The sequence below is a fragment of a genome, assembly GCF_019968955.1.
Source record: "MAG: Porospora cf. gigantea A chromosome Unknown PgA_NODE_149_length_33307_cov_346.136, whole genome shotgun sequence".
Classification (NCBI taxonomy): domain Eukaryota; phylum Apicomplexa; class Conoidasida; order Eugregarinorida; family Porosporidae; genus Porospora; species Porospora cf. gigantea A.
The window spans coordinates 1-21,138 of record NW_027151420.1 but is presented as its reverse complement, the minus strand read 5'-3'; the positions used below and the strand labels follow the sequence as shown (position 1 = coordinate 21,138).

At 56.5% G+C, this 21,138-nt stretch overlaps 12 protein-coding genes across 21 annotated transcripts; 4 read left to right on the top strand and 8 right to left on the bottom strand.

Moving 5' to 3' along the window:
* Nucleotides 1-36: 36 nt before the first annotated feature.
* KVP18_000396 (uncharacterized protein) lies at nt 37-741 on the bottom strand (the record flags this gene model as incomplete). Its single annotated transcript, XM_067956626.1, has 1 exon — nt 37-741. One exon carries the CDS (start codon nt 739-741, stop codon nt 37-39), a length of 705 nt encoding a protein of 234 aa, XP_067812489.1.
* Nucleotides 742-767: 26 nt separating this feature from the next.
* Nucleotides 768-2,684, bottom strand: KVP18_000387 (uncharacterized protein; the record flags this gene model as incomplete). Of its 2 annotated transcripts, XM_067956506.1 has the most annotated exons (3): nt 768-792; nt 821-891; nt 918-2,684. In XM_067956506.1, 3 exons carry the CDS (start codon nt 2,682-2,684, stop codon nt 768-770), a joined length of 1,863 nt encoding a protein of 620 aa, XP_067812471.1. The 2 variants fall into 2 exon arrangements, with proteins under 2 accessions (XP_067812471.1, XP_067812472.1); XM_067956507.1 differs by lacking the exon at nt 768-792 and having other exon boundaries at nt 870-2,684.
* Nucleotides 2,685-2,916: 232 nt separating this feature from the next.
* On the top strand, nt 2,917-3,681 carry KVP18_000398 (uncharacterized protein; the record flags this gene model as incomplete). The annotated part of the gene is made up of 1 exon (XM_067956656.1): nt 2,917-3,681. One exon carries the CDS (start codon nt 2,917-2,919, stop codon nt 3,679-3,681), a length of 765 nt encoding a protein of 254 aa, XP_067812491.1.
* A 75-nt stretch (nt 3,682-3,756) lies between these two features.
* KVP18_000386 (uncharacterized protein) lies at nt 3,757-4,404 on the bottom strand (the record flags this gene model as incomplete). The annotated part of the gene is made up of 1 exon (XM_067956490.1): nt 3,757-4,404. The coding sequence occupies one exon, from the start codon at nt 4,402-4,404 to the stop codon at nt 3,757-3,759; it is 648 nt and encodes a 215-aa protein (XP_067812470.1).
* A 177-nt stretch (nt 4,405-4,581) lies between these two features.
* KVP18_000389 (uncharacterized protein) lies at nt 4,582-5,041 on the top strand (the record flags this gene model as incomplete). 2 transcript variants are annotated; one of them, XM_067956533.1, is made up of 2 exons in its annotated part: nt 4,582-4,786; nt 4,815-5,041. In XM_067956533.1, 2 exons carry the CDS (start codon nt 4,582-4,584, stop codon nt 5,039-5,041), a joined length of 432 nt encoding a protein of 143 aa, XP_067812475.1. The 2 variants fall into 2 exon arrangements, with proteins under 2 accessions (XP_067812475.1, XP_067812474.1); XM_067956532.1 differs by lacking the exon at nt 4,815-5,041 and having other exon boundaries at nt 4,582-4,803.
* Nucleotides 5,042-5,053: 12 nt separating this feature from the next.
* KVP18_000381 (uncharacterized protein) lies at nt 5,054-7,909 on the bottom strand (the record flags this gene model as incomplete). 3 transcript variants are annotated; one of them, XM_067956419.1, is made up of 5 exons in its annotated part: nt 5,054-5,900; nt 5,930-6,261; nt 6,290-7,468; nt 7,497-7,583; nt 7,613-7,909. In XM_067956419.1, the coding sequence occupies 5 exons, from the start codon at nt 7,907-7,909 to the stop codon at nt 5,054-5,056; spliced, it is 2,742 nt and encodes a 913-aa protein (XP_067812464.1). The 3 variants fall into 3 exon arrangements, with proteins under 3 accessions (XP_067812464.1, XP_067812463.1, XP_067812462.1); XM_067956417.1 differs by lacking the exons at nt 5,054-5,900; nt 7,497-7,583 and having other exon boundaries at nt 5,926-6,261; nt 6,290-7,443; nt 7,726-7,909; XM_067956418.1 differs by lacking the exons at nt 5,930-6,261; nt 6,290-7,468; nt 7,497-7,583; nt 7,613-7,909 and having other exon boundaries at nt 5,054-5,866.
* A 24-nt stretch (nt 7,910-7,933) lies between these two features.
* Nucleotides 7,934-9,139, bottom strand: KVP18_000397 (uncharacterized protein; the record flags this gene model as incomplete). The annotated part of the gene is made up of 1 exon (XM_067956644.1): nt 7,934-9,139. The coding sequence occupies one exon, from the start codon at nt 9,137-9,139 to the stop codon at nt 7,934-7,936; it is 1,206 nt and encodes a 401-aa protein (XP_067812490.1).
* A 24-nt stretch (nt 9,140-9,163) lies between these two features.
* Nucleotides 9,164-10,885, bottom strand: KVP18_000391 (uncharacterized protein; the record flags this gene model as incomplete). Of its 2 annotated transcripts, XM_067956572.1 has the most annotated exons (2): nt 9,164-10,180; nt 10,211-10,885. In XM_067956572.1, 2 exons carry the CDS (start codon nt 10,883-10,885, stop codon nt 9,164-9,166), a joined length of 1,692 nt encoding a protein of 563 aa, XP_067812480.1. The 2 variants fall into 2 exon arrangements, with proteins under 2 accessions (XP_067812480.1, XP_067812479.1); XM_067956571.1 differs by having other exon boundaries at nt 9,164-10,699.
* A 43-nt stretch (nt 10,886-10,928) lies between these two features.
* On the bottom strand, nt 10,929-14,060 carry KVP18_000392 (uncharacterized protein; the record flags this gene model as incomplete). Of its 4 annotated transcripts, XM_067956587.1 has the most annotated exons (3): nt 10,929-11,476; nt 11,506-13,816; nt 13,845-14,060. In XM_067956587.1, the coding sequence occupies 3 exons, from the start codon at nt 14,058-14,060 to the stop codon at nt 10,929-10,931; spliced, it is 3,075 nt and encodes a 1,024-aa protein (XP_067812482.1). The 4 variants fall into 4 exon arrangements, with proteins under 4 accessions (XP_067812482.1, XP_067812484.1, XP_067812483.1 ...); XM_067956589.1 differs by lacking the exons at nt 11,506-13,816; nt 13,845-14,060 and having other exon boundaries at nt 10,929-11,438; XM_067956588.1 differs by lacking the exon at nt 13,845-14,060 and having other exon boundaries at nt 11,462-13,792.
* Nucleotides 14,061-14,336: 276 nt separating this feature from the next.
* Nucleotides 14,337-15,185, top strand: KVP18_000384 (uncharacterized protein; the record flags this gene model as incomplete). The annotated part of the gene is made up of 1 exon (XM_067956468.1): nt 14,337-15,185. One exon carries the CDS (start codon nt 14,337-14,339, stop codon nt 15,183-15,185), a length of 849 nt encoding a protein of 282 aa, XP_067812467.1.
* Nucleotides 15,186-15,783: 598 nt separating this feature from the next.
* On the bottom strand, nt 15,784-17,232 carry KVP18_005079 (uncharacterized protein; the record flags this gene model as incomplete). The annotated part of the gene is made up of 1 exon (XM_067949426.1): nt 15,784-17,232. The coding sequence occupies one exon, from the start codon at nt 17,230-17,232 to the stop codon at nt 15,784-15,786; it is 1,449 nt and encodes a 482-aa protein (XP_067812492.1).
* KVP18_000394 (uncharacterized protein) lies at nt 17,054-21,138 on the top strand (the record flags this gene model as incomplete). 2 transcript variants are annotated; one of them, XM_067956594.1, is made up of 2 exons in its annotated part: nt 17,054-18,670; nt 18,699-21,119. In XM_067956594.1, coding segments are annotated over 2 exons (4,038 nt in total), but the record flags the coding sequence as incomplete, so codon positions are not given. The 2 variants fall into 2 exon arrangements, with proteins under 2 accessions (XP_067812487.1, XP_067812486.1); XM_067956593.1 differs by having other exon boundaries at nt 17,564-18,670; nt 18,699-21,138.

The window sequence follows — 21,138 nt, the reverse complement described above, 5'->3', positions numbered from 1 at the left end:
CGGCAAATATGAAGTCAACGCACAGCAAGCACAAGGTTATTCCAGGTCTCCCCTGTAGGCCGCCAGCATGGGGAACACGTCTTGCAAGACTGTGTGCACTGATTCCGAGGACTTGCAGCCTGTAATCACCATTCGTCCTGACACGAACACAAGAATGCTGGACTTGAGCTTGTCGTGTGGGTGGTACCGGTAGCAAAGACTGCAGGAGAGTTCCGGCTCGAAAGTGCAGAAATCGAAGTGGTCCTTGGCCAGCTGCTCCAGCCGCACAGGGAAGCCGCATTGGGCGTGCGCGATGAAGCTCTCAATGCGGAATCCACAGAATCGCACCTTGTCGTGGCCTGCTCGAATGACGAGCTTTGCGATCAGCTTTCCCGCACGCTTGGTGGCGTCCAGAGAGTGGTTGCCCATAAGCATGACGCGCCCGGACCTGAAAACCAAACCGGTCACTTTGGGGTTCCTTAGCCGAATTATCACGGCGTTCACACGTCGAGGGTTGTACTCAGCGGTCCTCGCCGTGGCTGCGATGGCTCGCAAGTCCAGCATACAGGCCAGGTGGACGCTAGCCACAATGTTGCTCACGTCGAACTCGGGCACATCCAGATGTTCCGCAGGGGCGATGGCAGAGTCCTTCGGGACCGAATCCAAGGCGCGCATTGCGGACTTGTCGACTCCAGTGTGATCCCCATGCGTATTCGTAAACGTATCGCCTTCTGAGAACAGCGACTCTAAGGCCCATTCCATGTATATTCCAATTTTCTTGAGTGTAACTACGGTAGATAACGCAGTTCAGATCTGTGTGACGCAGTTGCTTTCCACCCACTCCTCCCGACACAGAACCTCGTTGTAGATAAGTTCCTCGATCACACGCTTCAGAACGTCTGGGTCCCGGTTCTGTGTATCTCTAGAAATTCACTCACTGGAAAGGCGCCAAAAACCGCATCAAAACTCAGTCGACCCTCGGCTTTGAAGCGCCTGACCACTGCTGCTTTCAGAAAAGCTTCAGGAGCGGCAGTGCGGTCCATCGAAGAGCGGCCAAATTCAGTGGCGTCCACAGGGAATGCCACAGTTCCCGAGGCTGTGACGAGTGGGTCGAAGTGGACCTCGGAGCCTTGGAGCGTCAGCAGTCGGAGCCCTGGGCGGCCAAGACTCTCCAGATATGCTGCGAAGTCAGTGTCGTCAAACACCGATCTGAGCGCAGTCAAGGGTACGGTTCTCACGCGTTGGAAATGCCAAAGCAGCGTGGTCTGAACTCCGTCTAGCCGCAGAATAACGTCAGGCAGTTCGCGGCACAACAAAAGAATATTGGCCTGGCGGGCGTCCAGGTAGAGTTTCCTTTTCGGAAACTGGGCTCTGTAGGCGGCCTCGAACACCCTCCAATCTGGGTTCGGCTGCGCCATGGGAGTCGAGGGACGCAAGCACAGCGCCCTGGACAGTACGAGGAACTTGGTGACTGTATGGGGCCTATTCCGCACGAAATGCAGCCCCAGCGCCTTCGATACGGATAGGTCATCAAAGAAAGCCTTCAGAGGCGTAATGAAGTCAGAGCCAAACTTGTTCTGCAGCTTGGAAACCAAAGGCTCGAACTGCGAGAAGTGGATCGTTCGACAAGACAACTCCAGCGCGGCAAGGCACATGGCGAGCTCCGATATGAAGGCCGATCGATTTCGGTGCCAGTCCAACAGCGCGATCACCACGGGTTCGTCCACGGGCTGGACGTTATCCGAGTTGCCGGAGACGCGCTCCGCCAGCTGACGAGGCAAGGATGGGTGGGCGTTAACTGCTCCAACCATGCTGTTGAAGCACATAAGAAGCATCTCCGAATCGTTGTCGAATTGGGCAATCAAGTTTTCGTAGGAGGTTTTGACTGCAACTACGCCGGCAAAATCGCAGTGTTCGATACACTCCTGAGCCTGTTGAGCCACGTGGGAAGCCATGGTATGCTGCAACTCAGCCCGAAGCCCGTTCTTCAACAGACAACGATAGAATGTTCCAAGTCCCGACTGGCATTCACGGATCTGCTGCAAAAAGCAGTTCTTGCCGTCGCGAAGCAGCAGCGACGCTCGCGACGCGTAGGCTGTCCTGACAACCTCCTGGGCTTGGAACCGCAGCGGTGGAGTCAGGTACGGCGCGAACAACCCAGAGGACAGTGCTTCGAGCTCGCTCAGATCACGCATGATGTCGGACGCGTCGAGGTTGCCGTCGCTTGCCGCTCTCTCCCGTAGAAAAGACAAGTAGCCGCTGTGGAAAAGGGACGCGCCTAGTGAGGCCTCCGCAGACGCTACGACCCCTACCGTCTCTAACACCCTACCTCTGGACGCAGAGCCCGCCAACAAGATAACCAATCCGTCGACAATGACCTGACTCCTGTCGGCAGGAATCAGCGCTAAGGCGTCTCGCGCAATGCGACCCCACCCGGGTCGCCCCACGTAGAACGCTACTGTGGCGGTGAGCTGCCGAGTCGCCCGAGCCAACCGATCGACCAGTAGGGCGTACGCTTTGAGACCGCAGTCCGCCGTCCACGCGGAGTCGAACTCCGCGACGGCCTCCCGACTGCACCGCGTCACTTCCTGCTCGATTTCGACCTTTACTGCCGCGGTGCCCCTCTTGCGCATGACACTGTACATGCGAAAGAAGCTGAGCTGGCAAGTGCGGCCGGCGAACATGCCTTTGACTGTCACGTCCATAGCTTTCGGAGTTATTTCGCAGCAATTACTCAATTCGGGCTGAAGTGCATGTCATTCCATTGTCCCATCTGTCGGGAGCACCATAAGTTACGATGCACGTTCCCGTGCAACCACGACATTTGCCTGCAATGGTGCGCGGAGGTATCTTTCTGCCAAAGTTGAATGTGGTCATATCTTCCCGTGTTTCTTCTTTTTGGAAACATTTTTTTTCAGTCTCGTTCGGAACCTTCGAATGGCCAAGGCAACACAGGAGGCTGGGGAGCTAATGTTCGGGTGTCCCTGCTTGTACCAAGACGGGCGGTGCTGCAATAAAATGGTGCAGGATGCTCATATATCGGAGGCTGGAAACCGTTTCGAAGACACAACGCCAATGTTTCTCCCCGAGCTGCACTTGACTGGGTTCATGTTCTCCACCTGCGCAAAGAGGTGGCCTGTACCGATAGACGTCCGAGAGCTCAGGGAGCGTATCAAAACCCTGTGGTTTCCTGGATGCAGCAAGTGCGACTTGAAGTTCGAAGTGGGCAGAAATCAATCATCACCACAGACGTTGGAAGAGTGGAATAATCACCTCGAATCTCACGAACAGACCATTTGTCGGCATTGTTTCAAGACGCAGGGAGCCTTCCATTGGCACGAGATACCCGTATTCAGTCGGGATGCACTGCAGCAACACATCCAGGAGAACCACTTTCAGTGCCCCTTGTCCTCGGATTGTGATTCACTAGGGGCGCAGGACATGCGTGTGCACCTGCAGCGGAGCATGAGCGACTACAAGTCCCTCATCTGGCGCGATGGCAAGACCGCCGACGTGTCCCACTCCCGGCTGGCCTGTCCCTACTGCCTCGAGACGAATATTGGGTGGATGACGGGCTGCACGCTTGACGAGTGGCCAGTGTTTGGGAAGCTTCAGCACCTGGAAGCACACATTCGAAAGAAACATCCCCAGTGCGAGGTGAGACACAATTTCATTCACAAATCTAGAAGTGTGGGGAGGTGATTGCGGTCCGTGTTCGGCATCACGTTTGCGTTGGGTCTCGGACGACTTCTCCGAGTGACACCGCATTTGATACCTTCACGCCCCAGTGAGCTGACGGCGGATCTCCTCCGGATCGAAGTCCTTACGCAGCTGTCCTATTGTAGCTTCTATCTCTTCAGCGGTTTTTTTTTGCAGCTCGGCAGTACAGCTGTTGTGGCTGGCGGGCCTCCAGAACAAGCGCGGCTCCGTTGTCGTCTGGATGAAACATTTCATCGATGAGAAGTGTTCGTCTAGTTTCACTCTAACCAGTTCCGAGTCCTTCACCGCGATCTCGCAGCTCAACGACTGCAGTCGGGCGGCACGTCGCACCCTGCGTTCCTCGTCATCTGCCTTTTGCGCCGCCTCCAACGCCTCAGCGTGCCGTGCTAGCTTCTCCTCGACTTCCTGCGCCAGAACTGCCTGCTTCTGGTGAGGACTCTCTCCCTTTTCTCTCTCTGCATTCTGAGATGCTCGGTGGAGATGGGCAAGCATAGAACCGAACAGTTTGCGGCTGCGACTCGCGTCCACGGCGTCCAGGTCGATTTTCGGCCGCGGCTCCGTCTCAGGCGACTTCAGACGTTTGGTGGCCCGTTTGGGAAGCACTGTAGAGGAGGCGGATCGTAGCCGTTTCCGGCCGGAAGTGAGTTCGTGTTTTTGATTGACGAGTCTCTTCAGTTCTGACTCAAGGTCAGAAACTTCAGCCATCGATGTGTCGATGAAAAATCTCGATTTCGGAAGGAGCGCGGGCGGGCCGCTTACCACTTAGCGCGAGTTTGTGAAGTGAACCGCAGCCTCAGCCTCTGCCTTCCCGCTTACACAAATGTGCTAGGTGAATGATTTCTGGGAGTCAAAAACCCGTGTTTCTTTACACAAAAGTCATTAATGTGGACTGTGCGTGTATTGTCCGAGATCGATGACGTAGTCGTTGAGGATATGGGGAGGCTACTTGAGCTGCTGGCGGCTGACTCCGTGCCTCCAACCAAGGAGTACCTCGAGGAAATCATAGCCGACCATGACATTCTCGTTGTGGTTCGCGAGGGCCATATAGTGGGCACACTGACGCTACTGAAGATCCGCCAACCGATAGGTGAGTTTGACCGCTGAGAAGTACGCAGGGCGCACATGTCGCATCGAGGATTGCATTGTCGACCTAGAGTACAGAGGCCAAGGACTCGGAATCCGCTTAATCAAGGCAGCCATCAAACAGGCCAGAGAGTGGGACGCGCGCTTCATCGACCTCAACAGCAACCCAACCAGGGAGGCAGCTAATTCTCTCTACGTGAAGATGGGGTTTTTCCAGCGAAAAACCAATGTGTATAGATTGCTGAGCTCGTTCTCGTGAAAGATTTGAAAATCACACGAGTCGCGCGAAGTCCGCAGATTCCTGGTGCTCGTGTTCCCAACGGACGTCCGCAGACTGCGACAGCTGACAAACGAAACACTTCACGTTTTCAGCGTCGCCGCTCCAGTCATCACCTTGCCACACCCAGACACGCTCCATTGCCTTGTCCGATTCAATCAGAACGACCAGGTCGTCGCTGTAGAAGTCCTCGTAGTCGGGCTCCTCCTCGTAGGGCTCGGGGTCTGGGTAGTGGTACACCTTCACTACCCGCTGAGGCTTCTCTGGCGGCTTCGCCACTTCCACTGCAGAACCAAGCAGGATATACCTCTTGGAACCGTCCTCCTCATCTACCTCGATCAGATGCGGCCGTCCGGTTCTCAGCACACGGGCCGCGTCACCCAAAGCAGCCAGCACTTCGGACAGCGACCCGAACGTGATGTCAATGTTGGGTGCCATGACAACTCGGGTGAGACTTGGCACGCGGACATCCGGGCAGAAGGGGTAGAATTCCATCCCTTTCGCGACTAGGTACCGCTCTACGTCCTTCGCGTGCCCAACGTACAGCCGGGACCCGGGCAACGCAAGCAGCTCCTGCGACGTGTTGACGCCTAATGCGTCAAGAAGGTCGTCGGGCTCCGACCCGTAACTGGTCGTCGTGACTGAGACCTGCAGTCCCTCAATTTCCTGCACCAGCCGAGCCTCCTCCAGCACCAAGGCCTCCACTGAGGCGTCGAGCTCAGCCGGGGCAAGCGGCCCTTTCCACCAGTAGAACTCCGCGCCATTTCGAATCAAATAGTGCAGCCTACTGTCCAGCCGGGGCTGCATGACTCCTTCTGTCGTTACCCATGACCCAGAGGACCTGCTTGCTCTGCCCTTCGTTGCACTCACGAGTCAAAGTTCAGCTCGCGCACGCTGGTGAAAAATGGAGATAGTTCGTGGTGCGTGACGGCTTTGGCCACGTAGCGTACGCATTCCGGGTGTTTCAGAGACTTCTCAAACCTCAATAGGGTCATCACGAACCCCAGGTTAGGGTTGACCACCTCTCTCGACGCGCGAACGAACTCTAGGGCGCGCCGGTATTGCCACTTGAAGCGCCACATGAGGTAAGCGATCACCACTGTGGCAGAGCGGCTCACGCCCTCTCGGCAGAAGACCGTGGCGCCTCCAGGGCTTCCGAAGCTGTCGGCGGAAACGCTCTGGTAGAGCTCGGTAAGCAGCGACTGTGTGAGACGATGAACGGGCACTCACTGCGGGGTCTGAAGAGCGGTCAGGTGGCTCGGCGGTGGCGCCGACGACCGAGTCCAGATAGACCGTGAGACTGTACAATACGGCCTCCAGCTTATCGGCACAGAGGCGTGAGTCCTCCAGGTAGAGGTTCAGGTGCCTTGTGTGTGGGAAGAACGGGACGACCACGTCGGCAGCCAGGTTGACGAGCACGTCAGGACAGATCACGGCATTGGCGGACGCCGAGCTCGCCATTAGGGCGCTGCAAAGGCGTAGCCGTGGTACGATTCTGGAGAGGATGGGTCTGTAGATCTCAAGCAAGTCCTCCCGGCTCATGACCTGTTCCGCGTTTACACAGTCTTGGTACTTGAGCAGCAGCGAGCCCAGTTGGCTGAAGGCGGCGCTTCTAGCAGAGCGCGGCGCTGGACTGTCCACGTGCAGACTGACGGGCGACCTACACGAGCGCTTGGACGCACGACCCTGAAGAGACACCGGTGAATCTCGCTTGGATGGGGAATGTGGAGAGCTGAGATCGGCATCCAACTTCGGAAGCTTCGGCAGCTTCAGCGAAAACGGGACCTTGACTGCGGGTGTCGGCGATTGGAGGGCTGCGTCAGCTGAGCAGGACTCGCTCTCGCCGTCAAAAGTGTATTGACCCGAGACGGACGAGTCCGACTCCGATGCGGTGGGCGTGGCAGACCCCCGGTAAGAAGGTCGACGCGCCGAAGCGAGGCTGCCAATGCCCAAGGATGTACGTCCAAGGCTCTCTAGCCCCTTGAGCAGCGGCACGGGGAGCTTCGTCTTTGGTGGCGACGAGGGCGTATCGACCGCCGCAGAGCACGATGGATGCACGCCTTGCAGCTGCGATGAGTAGGGAAACAGTCGCACGTTCTCGTTGCTCCAGTAGAAGTCGCAGGTTCGACGCGCGTCGCCGGTCACGGTGCACACGTAATTTAAGAAGGCGTTGTCCGACTCCGAGCACAGCGCCGGTTCCGAGGTATCGGTCAGATCCAGCGGCTTGCCGGCCTCACCCCACACCACCAACGCTCGTGGGTGGACGCCTTTCGAGATGTGTTCGTACAGTTCCAGGGCGTGACAGCTCGTCACAGCCTTGGTTTGACTGGACGCCTCCAGTCCGTCCCACAAGAACAAGGAGAAGCGGACCTGACTGTCGGGCACTGACAACCATTCGGACAAAAAGTCCTGCGTGACAGAGAACCCCTAGCCTCACTTCATATACGACACTATTTGGTGTGATAGTCTCCGAGAACCATGTTTCCAGATTTGAGTAGTGCCTCGAATGCAGCACTTCGGGTACCTGCGTTAAACGCCCTACACCTGCTCTACCTTGACGATCGGCTGCCCGAATACCAGAACCAGATAGCAACAATCAGCAGGCCCCGTAGCGCCATTCAAGATGGCTTCCACTTCACACGCCGCGATAGACTCGGCTTCGTGACTGCCCGACGTCTCGCGTTGGCGGACCCTCCAAGCCACGACGTACCCCCATGGAGGTAGGGCGTTTTTAACGTGCAGCCGGTCTCGGAAATTGAACGTCAAGAAGTCTGGCAGCGACTGCTCCACGAACAGTAGCTCCTGGCGTGGCAGGTCGTCCGACGCTCGGAGACTCGGGGTCGCGCCCATTATCCAATTGCACAATATCACGCACTATACCACACTCGAAGACGATACGGAGAGTTCTGAGCTTGCAGTGATCGACGAGGACGAGCCCTGCTCGTCGTCTACGTCGGCCATAGGCACGATCTCCAGGTACTTGCAGCACACAATTGGCTTGACCCACCAGATCCAGCCTAACCACACGTGCAGTTTGAAGAGGTTGGTATAAGTGAGGGAGCCGAGCATGAGGACGCAGAGGGCCATCATGTTCAGGGCGTCGAATTCATTCCAGCCCAAGATCAGCTCCACTATCCACGTCACAACCGTTCTCCATGTGTTTGTGACGGTGCGGAAAACAGCAGAGACCATCTTCGAGAGGAGCATTCCGGACACCAGTGTCAGACCCGTGGTCAGTGCATAGAAAACAGCAGACACGACCAGTGTGTTATTGCCTGCCATCCACGTCAGAGTTCGGCTGGTCTTTTCGAACCCGCTGAGCTCGCCAACCACCATGATGAGGCTGGTAACGGTAATGCCCATCAAGGCTTGGTACGCCATACCGAGAAAAGCAGAAGCGTAGTATTCGTTGAAAATGCGCTCCTCAAAAAGGAAGCGTAGCGAAGTAAAGAGGGTTCCAATGATGCTGAGCAGGACACCCACCCAGCTATACTGGCCTAACTCCGTACTGCCACTGTCGGGGTTCATAAGTGCGAAAAGCGACGACAACAGCAGGCCAGCGGTGAGCACCAGTACTCCTATCCAGTGGAACGCTCTAAGGGCTCGGCGAATGATAAGCAGCGAAATGAATGCAGTACAGATGACGGTGCAATTCCTCAGCATGTCAACAGTGGACGCGAAAGTCAACAACGTCCCGTAGTTGTAGCATGCACGCGCGACCACGTTAAGGCACGCAGGCACAGCCCAAGGTAGGACAGGAGACTGGGCCTTCACGAACGACTCATCGGACTTCACGTCCAGGTGGCCACCTTGAAACTTGCGATTGATTAGTACCTTCTTTTGCACGAGGCACTGGTCGAACCACCAGATGCCCGAAACGAATAGCTGCCCCAAGTACATTACGAAGCACTGGAACCAAGGAGCTCGGAAGTGGACGTCCTGGCAAGCAGGGTTGGCGGAGAGGCACGGCTCGACTATTTGGCGGTTCATCAGCTTACCGGTGAGGTTTAGACCCATTCCCGATACTGCGTTCACCAGAACGATGGCGAATATGATGGCCCGTCGCCTGTACGCAGACATTGTACTTTTGATTGTATTCACGAATTACTCATTGAACACGGCGAAAAGGGGATTGCCGCTCAACTTACCGATGGAGGGCTGCTCGAGTCTGGGCGAGGGACTTCGTAGGCTGACCCGCGCGCTAAGAGAGGTAATTGGAGCGCCTTCCGCGAGGTTCGGGAGCGTCGACCTCGCTGTTGAATCTCCGAACTGCCTGCTGATTCTCTGTGTCGTGACGTACTCGCGCGACGACGCCGTCCCCAGCTGCTCGCCCCTTGTCGACTCCCGCACCTTGGCTGAACTCCGGCGAAGTGACGGTCTGTGGTTACATCGGGTGGTCTTTTGGGCTGTAGGACGTCTGCTTGGCACATTTTCTTCTGGGCTCTCACACGCTGCGGCAACGGACGGTCTGCGGGAAACCCTAGGAGACACCAACGGTTCGTAGGAGGCCGCGAGGCCATCGGCGGCCTTAGCCACATGTGCAGTGGTCAAAACCGGGGCGGTATAGCGTATGCGCCGCCCGGAAACCACATCGTTCTTCAGGAACGCCGGAATTTCTTGCAACGAGTACTGCGACACCTGCGTTTGCCGGGGATGTGCGCTTTTGTCTTGTACGGGCTGTGTTGACGGCTCGAAGTCGGATTTCAGATGGCCCTTGAAAATGCGCTTGCTGACGTACAGCGCTCGCGATTTCGCGAGAGAACCTGGTGAAGGAGAGAGATTTGTCAGAAGGCTTCCTCGGAGCACAGGCTGGAGAGGCGCCTCTACCGCCGGCGCCTCTACCGCCGGCGCCTCTACCGCCGGCGACTCCGCCCGACAAGGCATCCTGACACCCAGACCCAGGTCCTGTGGGACGGCATTCAGTTTGATCTCCTCGTGGGACAGATGTAGTACAGGGTGGGCGTTTTCCTTTAGCGGGGTTCGGCGGCGCAGCCGCTGGTGGGGATCAACCTCGAGGGGTTGGAAGGCAGCGCGACTCGTACGTGCTTTCAGCAAGGGGGTTGCTGTATCTTCAGATATTGACGTCATCACAGGGTCCGTTCGGTAAATCGCAGCTGGTGACTGCGTTGCAAAGTCGTAGTGCAGACTTACCGCGGTCGACGACACTGTGGACCAAACTACACGGTCCTGCTCCGGCAGCATACAGTTTATAGGAGATGTCGGTTCGCTGAAATCCGTACGCAGCTGCCGAACCGTGTGGGGGTATTGCATGCCAGTAACGTCCATGTTGACAACTGGCGGGCCCTCCACCATCCCACAGGCGCTGTCCACCGTGTGCAATCTCAAGGCGGGAAGCGGGGTGCTGACAAACGGTCTGGAATCTGCGTTGAAAGCACGTGTTGGAACGAAATCTGGAGAGCGGCTTGCAGATGGGCTCGTAGGAGTGTCCCAGCGGTCGCAGTGAGCGTGTTGCAACGATAGCGATGGGAGGCTAATTAGTGTATGAGCGGTATAATCTAGAACAGGAGACACCTCCGGCGTGGGCTTAGACTGCGCTCGAGACATATCCGGCGTGGCCCTAGACTGCGCTCGAGACATATCCGACGTGGCCCTAGACTGCGCTCGAGACACCTGCGTCATTCCGTCAAGCTGTTCGAGAGTCAAGGAGGAGCTACTGCTGCAGATCGCCCTGCAGCCAAAGCCATGAACGACTGCCGCGTTATTCTCCGGATGAAAGCTTCGGGCGGGCATTTTCTGTCCCAAATCCTCTGTGCTCATCGCCGCCAGCGCTGCAGTACCTCTGGGCGAGCCATCATCTTCAGCCATGCTGACTAATATTTGCAATTTCACCATCACCATGTCCGCCACGCTATATCGGCATGGAGAGGGAAGCGTGTAGCACATGGACGCGGACAGTGTCCTGGTCTGGCGCCGTTGGCGGGTCTCCCGCAGGATGTTCTATTTCTTTCCGCTTTCGCTTCTTGGTGGTGTTTAGAGGCTCTTGCGGCGAGACGCGCTTCAAGAGCTCAGGTATCAAGTCGGCGTTCTGTTCGCCCCACCCGCATCCTTCGCTCTGCGGCACGAATTCTTCCTCATCGTCGTCGTCGTCGCAGTCCTTACGGACCAGGTCAGCCAGGTTGGAGATCAACTCCGCGCCGCACTCGTCGCCCGTCAACAGGTTGAGCAGTTGCAGCCGCCGCAGCAGCTTCGCGGCGGCCTCCGAGACCTCCTCTTCCGTCCTGCAGAACGTGGCATCACTGGCCGCCCGTTTGGAGAAGTCTGTCATTGACTGGTTGTCCAGAATGTTGTTGACCTTCACGATGTATGAGAGAAAGGGCGGATAGCAGTACAGCTTGGGGTGCACTGTTCGAGACACCATCTTCGTTCTTCCGGTAGCATGATTCATCCAGTCCTTGACTGCATGAGGAGTGCACGCGGAAACCTACACAGAATTGTCGAGGTGAAAGTCTTCATCACGTCACGATCATACAGGCGGGAGCAGAGGATGAACTTTACGCCTGTCCAGTCTGGCGTGGTGGGAGGGCGACAGATAGATATGCGGTCGAACGCTAGGGCCAGCATGGCCAGAATACCGTTCACTGGGCGACAGTAGGCGGAAGAGAGCCTAAGGATGAGATCTCCGCCTACGCGCAGAGACCTAATTGCCAGCGTCAGTGCGAGGCACAGGCTGGAGAACGACACCAGCTCCGTCTGAACGGGCTCAACGAAAATAGGCTCTCCCGCGTGAGGATCGCACACAGCCAGGTTGGCAATGTTATAGAAAGCGGAACCCTGACTACTCTTCCACCGCGACTCCAGCGACTGGACATGGTCAGCATCCGGTGGAGGGTCCTTGCTCGTCTGCAGGCCGCTGAGGTGGCAGAGCGAGCCGTAGAGGTGCTGGAACCGGGCGTTCTGCTCCTGACGGTGCTTTTCGACGGGGAGGTTCTTCACTGCGGCGGCGTATTTGCTCAAGGACCCTGCTTTGAGGCCATCGACGTCGAGTTTGAAGTAGAAGAGGCCCGGTCTGTTAACGGTCGGTCTGGCGATGCCCTGGTCGTTCTGTGTACCCTTGATGGGAGGTGGGGGCACAAACACCCGGCAGGTGGGCTTTCCCAACTTGGTCTCCACGAAGTGACTCAAGCCAAATGCCGGATCAGAGGAGACCTCGAATGACACTGCATACTTTTCGTACATCGACTGTATGCCCTTAGTCAGTTCCTGGCTAGTTATGCGCGTCATCTTTGAGTCCTGGCGCTGCAGCTGCCACAGTGCCAGGAACATGTCCACGTCAGGGCCTCGGGGAAGCTGAATCGCGCCTTGTTCTCCGCGCCATGTTAGGGCGCGAGGGAAATGCAGCGCGTCTCGCCCGTTTGCCACGCCTACAACAGTGTTCGCCCGGAAACGCAGGTTGGTGATCCGGGACAGAATGGCGTCGCCCACGAAGATACTGTTCTTGAAGCTGTAGGGGCCGACACGGAGGGTGGAGTTTGGCTGCCCGCGGTGACCTTTCAGCGATCGCAGCTTAGAGTCGTTCTCGGCGCCCATGACCAGCGTCATGGGCAGGATGTTCAGGCGCACGCTCCGGAACTCTGGCTCGTCGCTTGTCGGCATCAGTTCCAGCTGGAACACCCGACCACCAGGGAACTTATGGAAAACCTCCCTCCTCTCCTTAGTCAGGTCGAGGACTTGCTGGTGCAACCGGCGTCTAGTCTCCAGATCGTTCAAGGCCGGTGGATTCCTGGGAACGGCCACGGTGTAGTAGGATCTGTGGACCAACAGCTGGTCCTCGCGGATATCGCCTAGCTTAAGCTGGGCGATGAACTTGCCCGCATCTTCACGCTTCCGTCTAGGGTTATCGTAGGCGTCTCGAGATTGGGCGCGACCTCCGCGCTGAATGACCTCCATGGCGTTGATGTTCATCTGGATGGTTTCCCGCTGGAATCCAACGAAGGTCTCATTCATCGCCAAAACAGCGGCTCGGAACTCCGCTGGCACCCATGTTCGTGGAAAGAGCAGCCCCCGCTGGGGAGGGTGGTTAGAGAAACGCGCCTTCGCAAGGTACAGCGGAAGCATCTTGCTCTGTCGGGTGAAATTCAGCCCAATCAAGTAGCGCTCGGAGTTCCCCGGTTTACTTGTCTTAGGTTTTACAACGCGTATGGTCTCAAAGTGCGCCGACAGGAGGGCCATCAGCTGTATTGCTTGCTCAGTGAACAACGTGTACACCTTCAGAACGAATGTGCCGCCGTCCTTCAACATGGACAACGCCACTACTGTCTCCGCAATCTGTAATGGGAGTACCATTTTCTCTTGCTGGGCTGGGTCATGCTGGACGCAAAAAGACCCATCAGCAGTGATAACGTCGCACTTGACCTCCAGTCCCCGAATCTTCTGCTGCACGGGGTCCTTTAGGATGTCTCCAGAGTCGTCAGGCCCCCATACCCACGAGTCGAAGGTGTGGTTGGAGAGAGTGTCGTTGCTGAGGAAGACGCTGGGGTCACAACTCTCGAAGTGAGGGTTCAAGCTCGTCGCATACCATCGCCATTGAGTAATACGACTGCTGGGGGACTCTTCGTTGTCGAAGTTCTCAAGCATCGTAGATCTTCGAGTGCCGACTTTCAAATAGTGGTTGAACGCGGTAACAAAGGCGCCAGGCAACTCGCACAGATGCAGCGTGGTCAGCTTCAGGTCATCGTAGCACCTCTCTGGTATTATCGGCTCGCTCATGAGCATTTCATACATCTTTAGGAATGCATTCTGCGTCGGGCGACACATCCAAACTCACTGTGGGCATTTCTGGAGGATGATTTAGGGTTTTGATCACCTGAGTCACCTGAGAGGCCTCCCACATGGATCGTGTGTGGTTGTCCCATTCATTTAAGTCAAAGACGTCCAAGGAAGAGCAAAGAGTCATTAAATCGTTGTAGGTGGTCAGCGCTTCCGGTGCCAGCTCAATTTCGCCCCCGCCGCCTTTGAACCCCGAGTACAGGCCCACGCACATGCACAGAGAGTTGGATGCTTTGCACCGATCGCAGGCGTTGCTCAAAATCGAGTCCGGAAACACGAAGGTCTGTGTGAGTTCCAAGCAGCATTTCCGATCAATTCTGCGTGCGCTATGCCGTGTGACCCCACTCATATGGCCTCTTCGCAAGCTCGCTGAGCTCGAAAATATTCTTCGGTGGGCTTTCCTGATGGCCGCCGCGGTGGCCGCGATGGCCTCTACCGTGGCTCCCTCTCCCGCGTCCTCTCGCCCTTCGTCCCATAATTGGTATTTCAGATGGTCACATTGGAGTTTGTCAGGGAAATCGCGCTTGAGGCCGGCGCTATCGCTCACGCCGCGCTGCGGAATGACTTGAACGTCTCTGAAAAGCTGAACGCGTCCGATCTACTCACTCAGGTGGACGTGGAGGTGGAGAACCACTTGAAGGACCGCATAAAGAAGCAGTTTCCGTCGCACCAATTCATCTGCGAGGAGAGCGACCACAGCCATAGACTGGGACCAGAGCCTACATGGATCATCGACCCAATAGACGGCACCATGAACTTCGTGTATGGCATGCCCACCTACTGCGTGTCCGTGGCTTTCGCTGACGGCGGCCAGGTGCAGCACGGGGTGGTGCACGCGCCCTCGATGGGTGAGACCTTCGCGGCGAGTCGAGGACAGGGAGCGACGCTCAACGGGCAAGCAATTCGCGTGTCAGCCGCCTGCGACCTGGACCGAGCGTGTGTGGCCACAGGCTTCTGCTCTAGTCTGCTCAAACTGCAAGGCCTTTCGGCCGAGCACGCAAAGCTGATCGACGAACTGGATGATGTCGTCAAGCACAACGTGTGCGCGCTGATACTGCGGAGTAGGGATGTGCGTCGTCTTGGCGCCTCCGCCTTGGAGTTGGCGTGGGTCGCGTGCGGAAGGCTCGACGCCGCCCTCGAGATGGGTAACAAAGAATGGGACATAGCTGCTGGATCACTGCTCGTGTCGGAGGCCGGAGGAATCGTTACGTACATCGATGGCGCGCCGCTTGGCGACCTAGGTGACCGCTCATTCATGGCTGCCAATAGTGAGTCTTTACATCAGGCTCTCCGTAACGAGATCCGCTACCCGTCACAGAACGTGCGATGCTTCGACTAGAGCACTGCGCAGTCGCCTTCCACACTGCAGGACCAGTCAGAGCCGCTCCAACTGTCTCGGCTCGGACTCCGAGAGCTGAGCAAGCCCTTTTCTCTAAGACACTGCTTTATGTACCAAACTTCGTGGGCTAGCGCGTCGACAGTGCGTCGGAGCTCCGGCTCTTCTGTTTTGCACGTGGACGAAAAGCTGGGCTCGGAATCGTGGGTCGTCTCCAACCCGTCTAGGAGCGCCTGCTCCATATTCGCATAGTTGGTTGCGGCGCCTGTATAGTTTGCCAACAGGTCTGGTTGGGCGTTTTCGACTACCTCATCGCCCAAGAAAACTCTAGTGACGGCCTTATCAACGCACTCCTCAATGAACTCGTAGTCTACGGTCTTCAGGAAGTTCACTAGCTGCGTGCTGCGGACTCTATCCCCTTACCTCGGATTGGGAGACAACCACCTGAGCATCTCGAGACGTCAGTGTGTTCCACGTGGCCTCTCTGGAGTGACTTGCTCGGTCGCGTCGGAACGCATCCTTGAACCACGTTCTAAACCCAGATGTTCGCTTCGGCACTTCTATCATGTGTGATTGAAAAATCGCGAGCTGTTTCCACGAATCACATCAAATCACGTGGGAAAAACGCACGACACTGCGAGGGCAGCGCACCTGGTGGAATGTTTCTCAGGTTGTAGCTCTTGAATTCAAGCCGCTGGAGGCTCTCTGGGAGGGAGCCAGGGGTCAAGGGAGAATTGTACTCGGGACTTACCTTCAAAATCTCGAGAGACAGCGGGAGAACGTCCGGAAACAGCTCGTGTGAGTACCTCTCGCCAAGGTCTAGCTGCCTCAATCCCGTAGGAAGGTCTCCAGGCACCAAAGGGACGTTGTACTCAATGAACGTCAATTTGTGGAGGGAGTCAGGCAGGTTAATCTCGCGAAGAGGGCGGGTGTACTGTTGAGGAACCACCAGACTTCGTAGCGAGTTCGGCAAGTAGCCAGGAGCGACAGGAAAATTAAACCGATGGTCGAGAATCAAGGTCTCAACGTCTGCCGGAAGGCGAGGAAGAGGATTGTCGCCGTGCAGTTGAAGGCGAAGGAGTGCGCGTGGTAAGGCCTCCTCCTGGAGCGCAGGAGTCAGCTTCGGGGTCAGAAGACGAAGAACGGCGAGACACTCTGGCAGGTCACCAGGTGCAATATGCTGGTTGAACTCGCCTCCGATGATCAAGGTTCGAAGCCCACGAGGTAGCTGGCCGAGGGGCTGGTCGAAGTCACCAACTATTTTCAGGAACGTGAGCGTCTCCGGCAATTGCGATACCAGGGGCTGGTTAAATCGGAAGCCCAAAGAAAGACTCCTGATCCCGGCAAGACCCGCATTCAGCGGGCGGTTGAAGAGCTTACCAAACGCGAGGGACTGAAGCGCGGACGGCCAATCTTCACATGTTACGTCAGCGTTGTCGTCGAACGTTAACTCCCTGAGACATCGCAGGTCGACACGTTCGGAGACCCAACCTTGTCCACGGAGGTGCAGGAAGGAAGCCTGGTCGATGATTACGCACTCCGGCCGAAGTTGTGTCTCAGCCAGATTCGCAAGTCCCAAGGGAAATCGCAAGGCGCAAATCTTGGGGAGCTCCTTTGCTGGGAAGGACGTCAGCGGGAAGTGCCGCACTTTCAGGCAGGGCAGCTCGTTGCAGACCTCCCGCACTCGCCTGCTCAACAGGAGCAGCTTGCGGCGCACTTGGCAAGCCTCGCTTTTTCTAAGGTAGCACTTTCCGACGCACAGGTCGGTCTCAGGCAGGAACCAGCCGCTGTGAGTCGGAGCAGGCACATCGCAGAAGTGCAACAGCCTTTCGAACCACGATGGCGGGAGGTTCTCCATTATTCCAGAGTTCATGTTCACCCTGTGGCCTAAGGCCGCCCATAGTACGGGCTGGAAGGCATCGTCCTCAGGGCAGGCGGCGCGGTTCAGTCGCTCAAAAGAAGGGTTAGGAATTGTACAGTTTGAGGTGGAGGTGTATGAGCTGGCTGTCACGGTCGAGTCGACGGAGGTCCGCGCGACTCTTGAGGGCATCGCATTCCTGACAATGGACGTCGTCGACGCCCTGAGAGCGGACACTGGGCTTCCTCTGTCCGAAATCGCGTTCGACTGTATTGAAGAGCAGAGCTCTATGTCTTTTCAGACACATATATTCAAGGCAAAGATCATCCATCGACGCGGGCCTCCACTGCGGCTCTGGTGGGAAGACGCTGAGACGGAACCTGACCGAGGTGCGCCTGAGTTCACTGTATGCTTCCCCACCATAACCGCTACGCGATACAGCGATCTGCAGAACGTTTGGCCGGAGCGTGGGCTCACGACAAGTGATGCATGCAATTTTCCTAACAATTATTTATTCACGGGAATGACCCGTCTCGTCATAGACCGCCTTGAGCTTGAGAACTTCAAGAGCTACGTCGGAAAAAAAGTAGTTGGACCCTTTCACCCGAAGTTCACGTGTGTCGTCGGCCCCAACGGAGCGGGGAAATCCAACGTCATCGACGCAATGCTTTTCGTTTTCGGCAAGCGCGCCCTCCAGATGCGGCAGAAAAAAATCTCCGACCTGATCCACCGATCCAAGGGCACCAGATGCAGCTTCGCGCGCGTGAGCATCTGCTTCTGTGACGTGACGGAGAATCACGGCGTCTTCGAGAAGGTGGAAGGATCGGACTTCGTGGTATCACGAGAGTGTAATATGGAGGGGAGCTCGCGATACTGCCTAGACGGGCGCACAGCCCAAATGAAAGAGATTACAGAGCTTTTGAAGTGCAAAGGCGTCGACCTCGATCATAATCGCTTCCTAATCCTGCAGGGGGAAGTGGAGCAGGTCTCCCTTCTGCCTGCAAAGGGCGAGAAGAACAAGGAGGGGCTTTTGGAGTTCCTAGAGGATATTATCGGCTCGAACAGACTGATTCCTGACATTGAGGAGTCAGAGAAGGCCTTGACCGAAGGGTTAGAGGACGTAAGAGAGAACAAAGACCGACTAAAAGTCTTAAAGAATGAGCTGGACAATTTGGAGGGTCCGGTTAAGGATGCTCGTCGATATTGCGAGATGGAACGTCAGTGTAAGGTGACCGACGCTAAAATCGAACGAAAGGCGCTGGCACTCGAGGACTCGAGAATGAAGGAGAACCGTGAGCAGCTGGACGCGCTGCTAGTCGAGTGGGCCGCCTGGACCCGCACTCTTGATGCCGACCGACAGAAGAAGGTGGAGCTGGAGAAGGAGGTGTCAAACAATGAGTCCAAGATCAGGAAGCTGCAAAAGCACCAAACTAAGCTGTCCGCTGAGATGCAGACCATGTCCAACGAAGATCACGCCCTGGACACTGCCCAGACGAACCTCAACAAGAAGCTGGGTACGCTACAGAGAGAGCTGAAGAAGCTAAGCGGTGCCAGCGCAGCCATCGACGGCCAGGTCGCGGAGCACGACCTCAAGACAGGCCAGTTCGCGTGTCGGCTTCCCGACGCTGAGGTGAGTGGTCCGCTCTTCTCTTACGCAGAGCGAACTTGCGAAGGCGCGTGAGCGCATCGAGCTCCTCGACCAGCAGGTGCAAGGAGAATTGGACGCGCGCGTGGCCGAGAAAGACGCCATCGAGCAGCGGATGGAGCCACAGCGGACTGCTCTCTCGGATTTGAAGGCGCAGAAGAAGATACTTGACTCGAAGATGCAGCGCTTGCGACTCAAACAAGACGCGGCCGGGCAAACGCCAGCGTCTGTACACAAACAGCTCAAGGAAGCGACGACTCACCTGGAAGCCGTCCGAGTTCGTCTCAAAGACAGGGCTGTTGAGAAGGCCGCCGAGGAGGCCAAGCTCACCAAGAGCGAGAGCCAACTGCGACAACGGGAGGCTGCTTTGGCCAGGACCGAGGACGAGTGCCAGGGCTTTCGAAAAAAGGCGGAGGCAGCGGAAGGCCGCTACAACGAGCAGAGCAAGTCACGCTCCCTCACGTCCGTGATCATGCAAGCCGTCAACGACGGTAACCTGCGTGCTCTGGGCTCTCTGTGGGACATGGCCTCATTCGAGCCGCAGTATCAAGTGGCATTTGAGGCGGCAGGCGCCACCAAGGACTACATCGTCACAGAGACTGAGGAGGATTCCAGGGACGTTGTGAACTTTGCCCGCGCGCGTAATCTTGGCCGCGTAAGCTGCCTCGTGCTGCCCGTGACGGCCAGGGCGCTCGAGAAGCTGATGGGCAAAATTCGAAGACGCACGGACTATCCGAAGGACAGCACGTTTTTGATGGATCTGGTGGAGGTAAAACGCGACGACATTCTACCGGCTGTTTGCTTCGCGCTGAAGGACACACTACTGGCTCAAAATGTAGTGGATGCGCGTCGACTGGCTTTTGAATCCGGGAGTCCCCTCCGAGTTGTCTCCAAGTGCGGCGTGCTCATTGAGAGGACGGGAATTATGTCAGGAGGTGGGGCCAAGAGATCTCGAGCTCCAACGGGGCCTCCCGTTACTTTGCAACAACTGGAGGTGATGAGGAAGGAAACCGAAATCTCTGCAGCCCACCTTAGAAACCTACGATCCGAACGGAAAACGCTTGAGATGACTGTAAAGACCGCGGCGGGGCGCATCGCGAGTTTGAAGGTTTCGATTGAAGACCTGCAGGCAGAGGTCGAAACACGCAAAGAGTCGATAGACACCATCACCAAGTTAGAAGGCCAGACCGCGCCGGAGCTGACAACTGAGGAGAGGAAGCAACTGAATAGTTTTCGGCAGAAGGCAGAGAGGCTAGACGCGCAGCTCGGGGTTTTAGAGGAGGCGGTGTCCAAATCCAAAGCACAGGTCGATGAGATTAACGAAAGGATCGACTTGGTGGGTGGCTCGGAACGTGTAGCATTGCGGAAGAAAATCGATGCGCTAACGACCGAGGTCACATGCATGAAAGATATGTTGGACGACGGTCCAATGACAGTGGAGTTGCTACACAACAAGAAGGAGGAGCTCAACACAAAAAAGATTCCGGAGAAGAAGGCGCAGATCACCAAGGACCAAGCTCGGCTGAAAGAGGTGGACCAGAAGAAAGAGGAACTGCTGGATAAGGCGCGAGCCCTCCTCGACCGTAAGTCAGACGTGGAGTCCATGCTGGCCACATACGAGGTCGAAGTGAAGACTTGCCGCGAAAAGCTCAAGGAGGTGGAGGAGCTTCACAAGGAGGCGGGTTTGAAAGAGGTGGAGTTTCAGAACCAGAGATCCGACCTAGAAAACGCCCTCGAACGAAAGAAGGCAGGAGTGCGCAAACACCTGAAAGCTTTGGAGCGCCTAAAGGCAGAATACAATGGCATTCCAGATCTGCTGTCAGCTCAGCTGGACGAAGACAGCCCCCGCGAATCCCAAAAGGCGGACGCCGCTGTCGTGGAAGACAAGAAGGAGGATACCTTCGACTCAGTTCTGGCCTTGAGTAGCGAAGAGTTGGAACAGATGGACAGCTTGGTGCTGGAAAGTCACTCTGAGAAGCTGCGGATCAACCTTGAAAACGTAGTGAGACCTGATGTACGGGTTGTGGAGCGGTTCACAGAAATCAAGATGAAGTTCAACAAGCGACACAGCATATTCGACAAGGCACGTGAGCAGTGTAACCAGCTCAAAAGGACCCTGGAGACGTTGAAAGCCGCCAGGGAAGCAGAATTCCGCTTCGGTTTCAGCAGGATAGCACTTCGTTTGAAGGAAATGTACCGAATGCTCACTGTCGGCGGAGACGCAGAGTTGGAGATAGCAGATCCTGACGACCCCTTTATGAGTGGCATACTTTTCAGCGTGCGGCCTCCACATAAGAGCTGGAGACCTATTCGCCATCTTAGCGGCGGCGAGAAGACGCTGTCGTCCCTGGCATTGATTTTTGCGTTGCACCACGTGAAGCCGTCGGCCCTGTACTTTCTGGACGAGATCGACGCTGCTCTGGACTTCCGCAATGTCACCATCATAGCCAGAT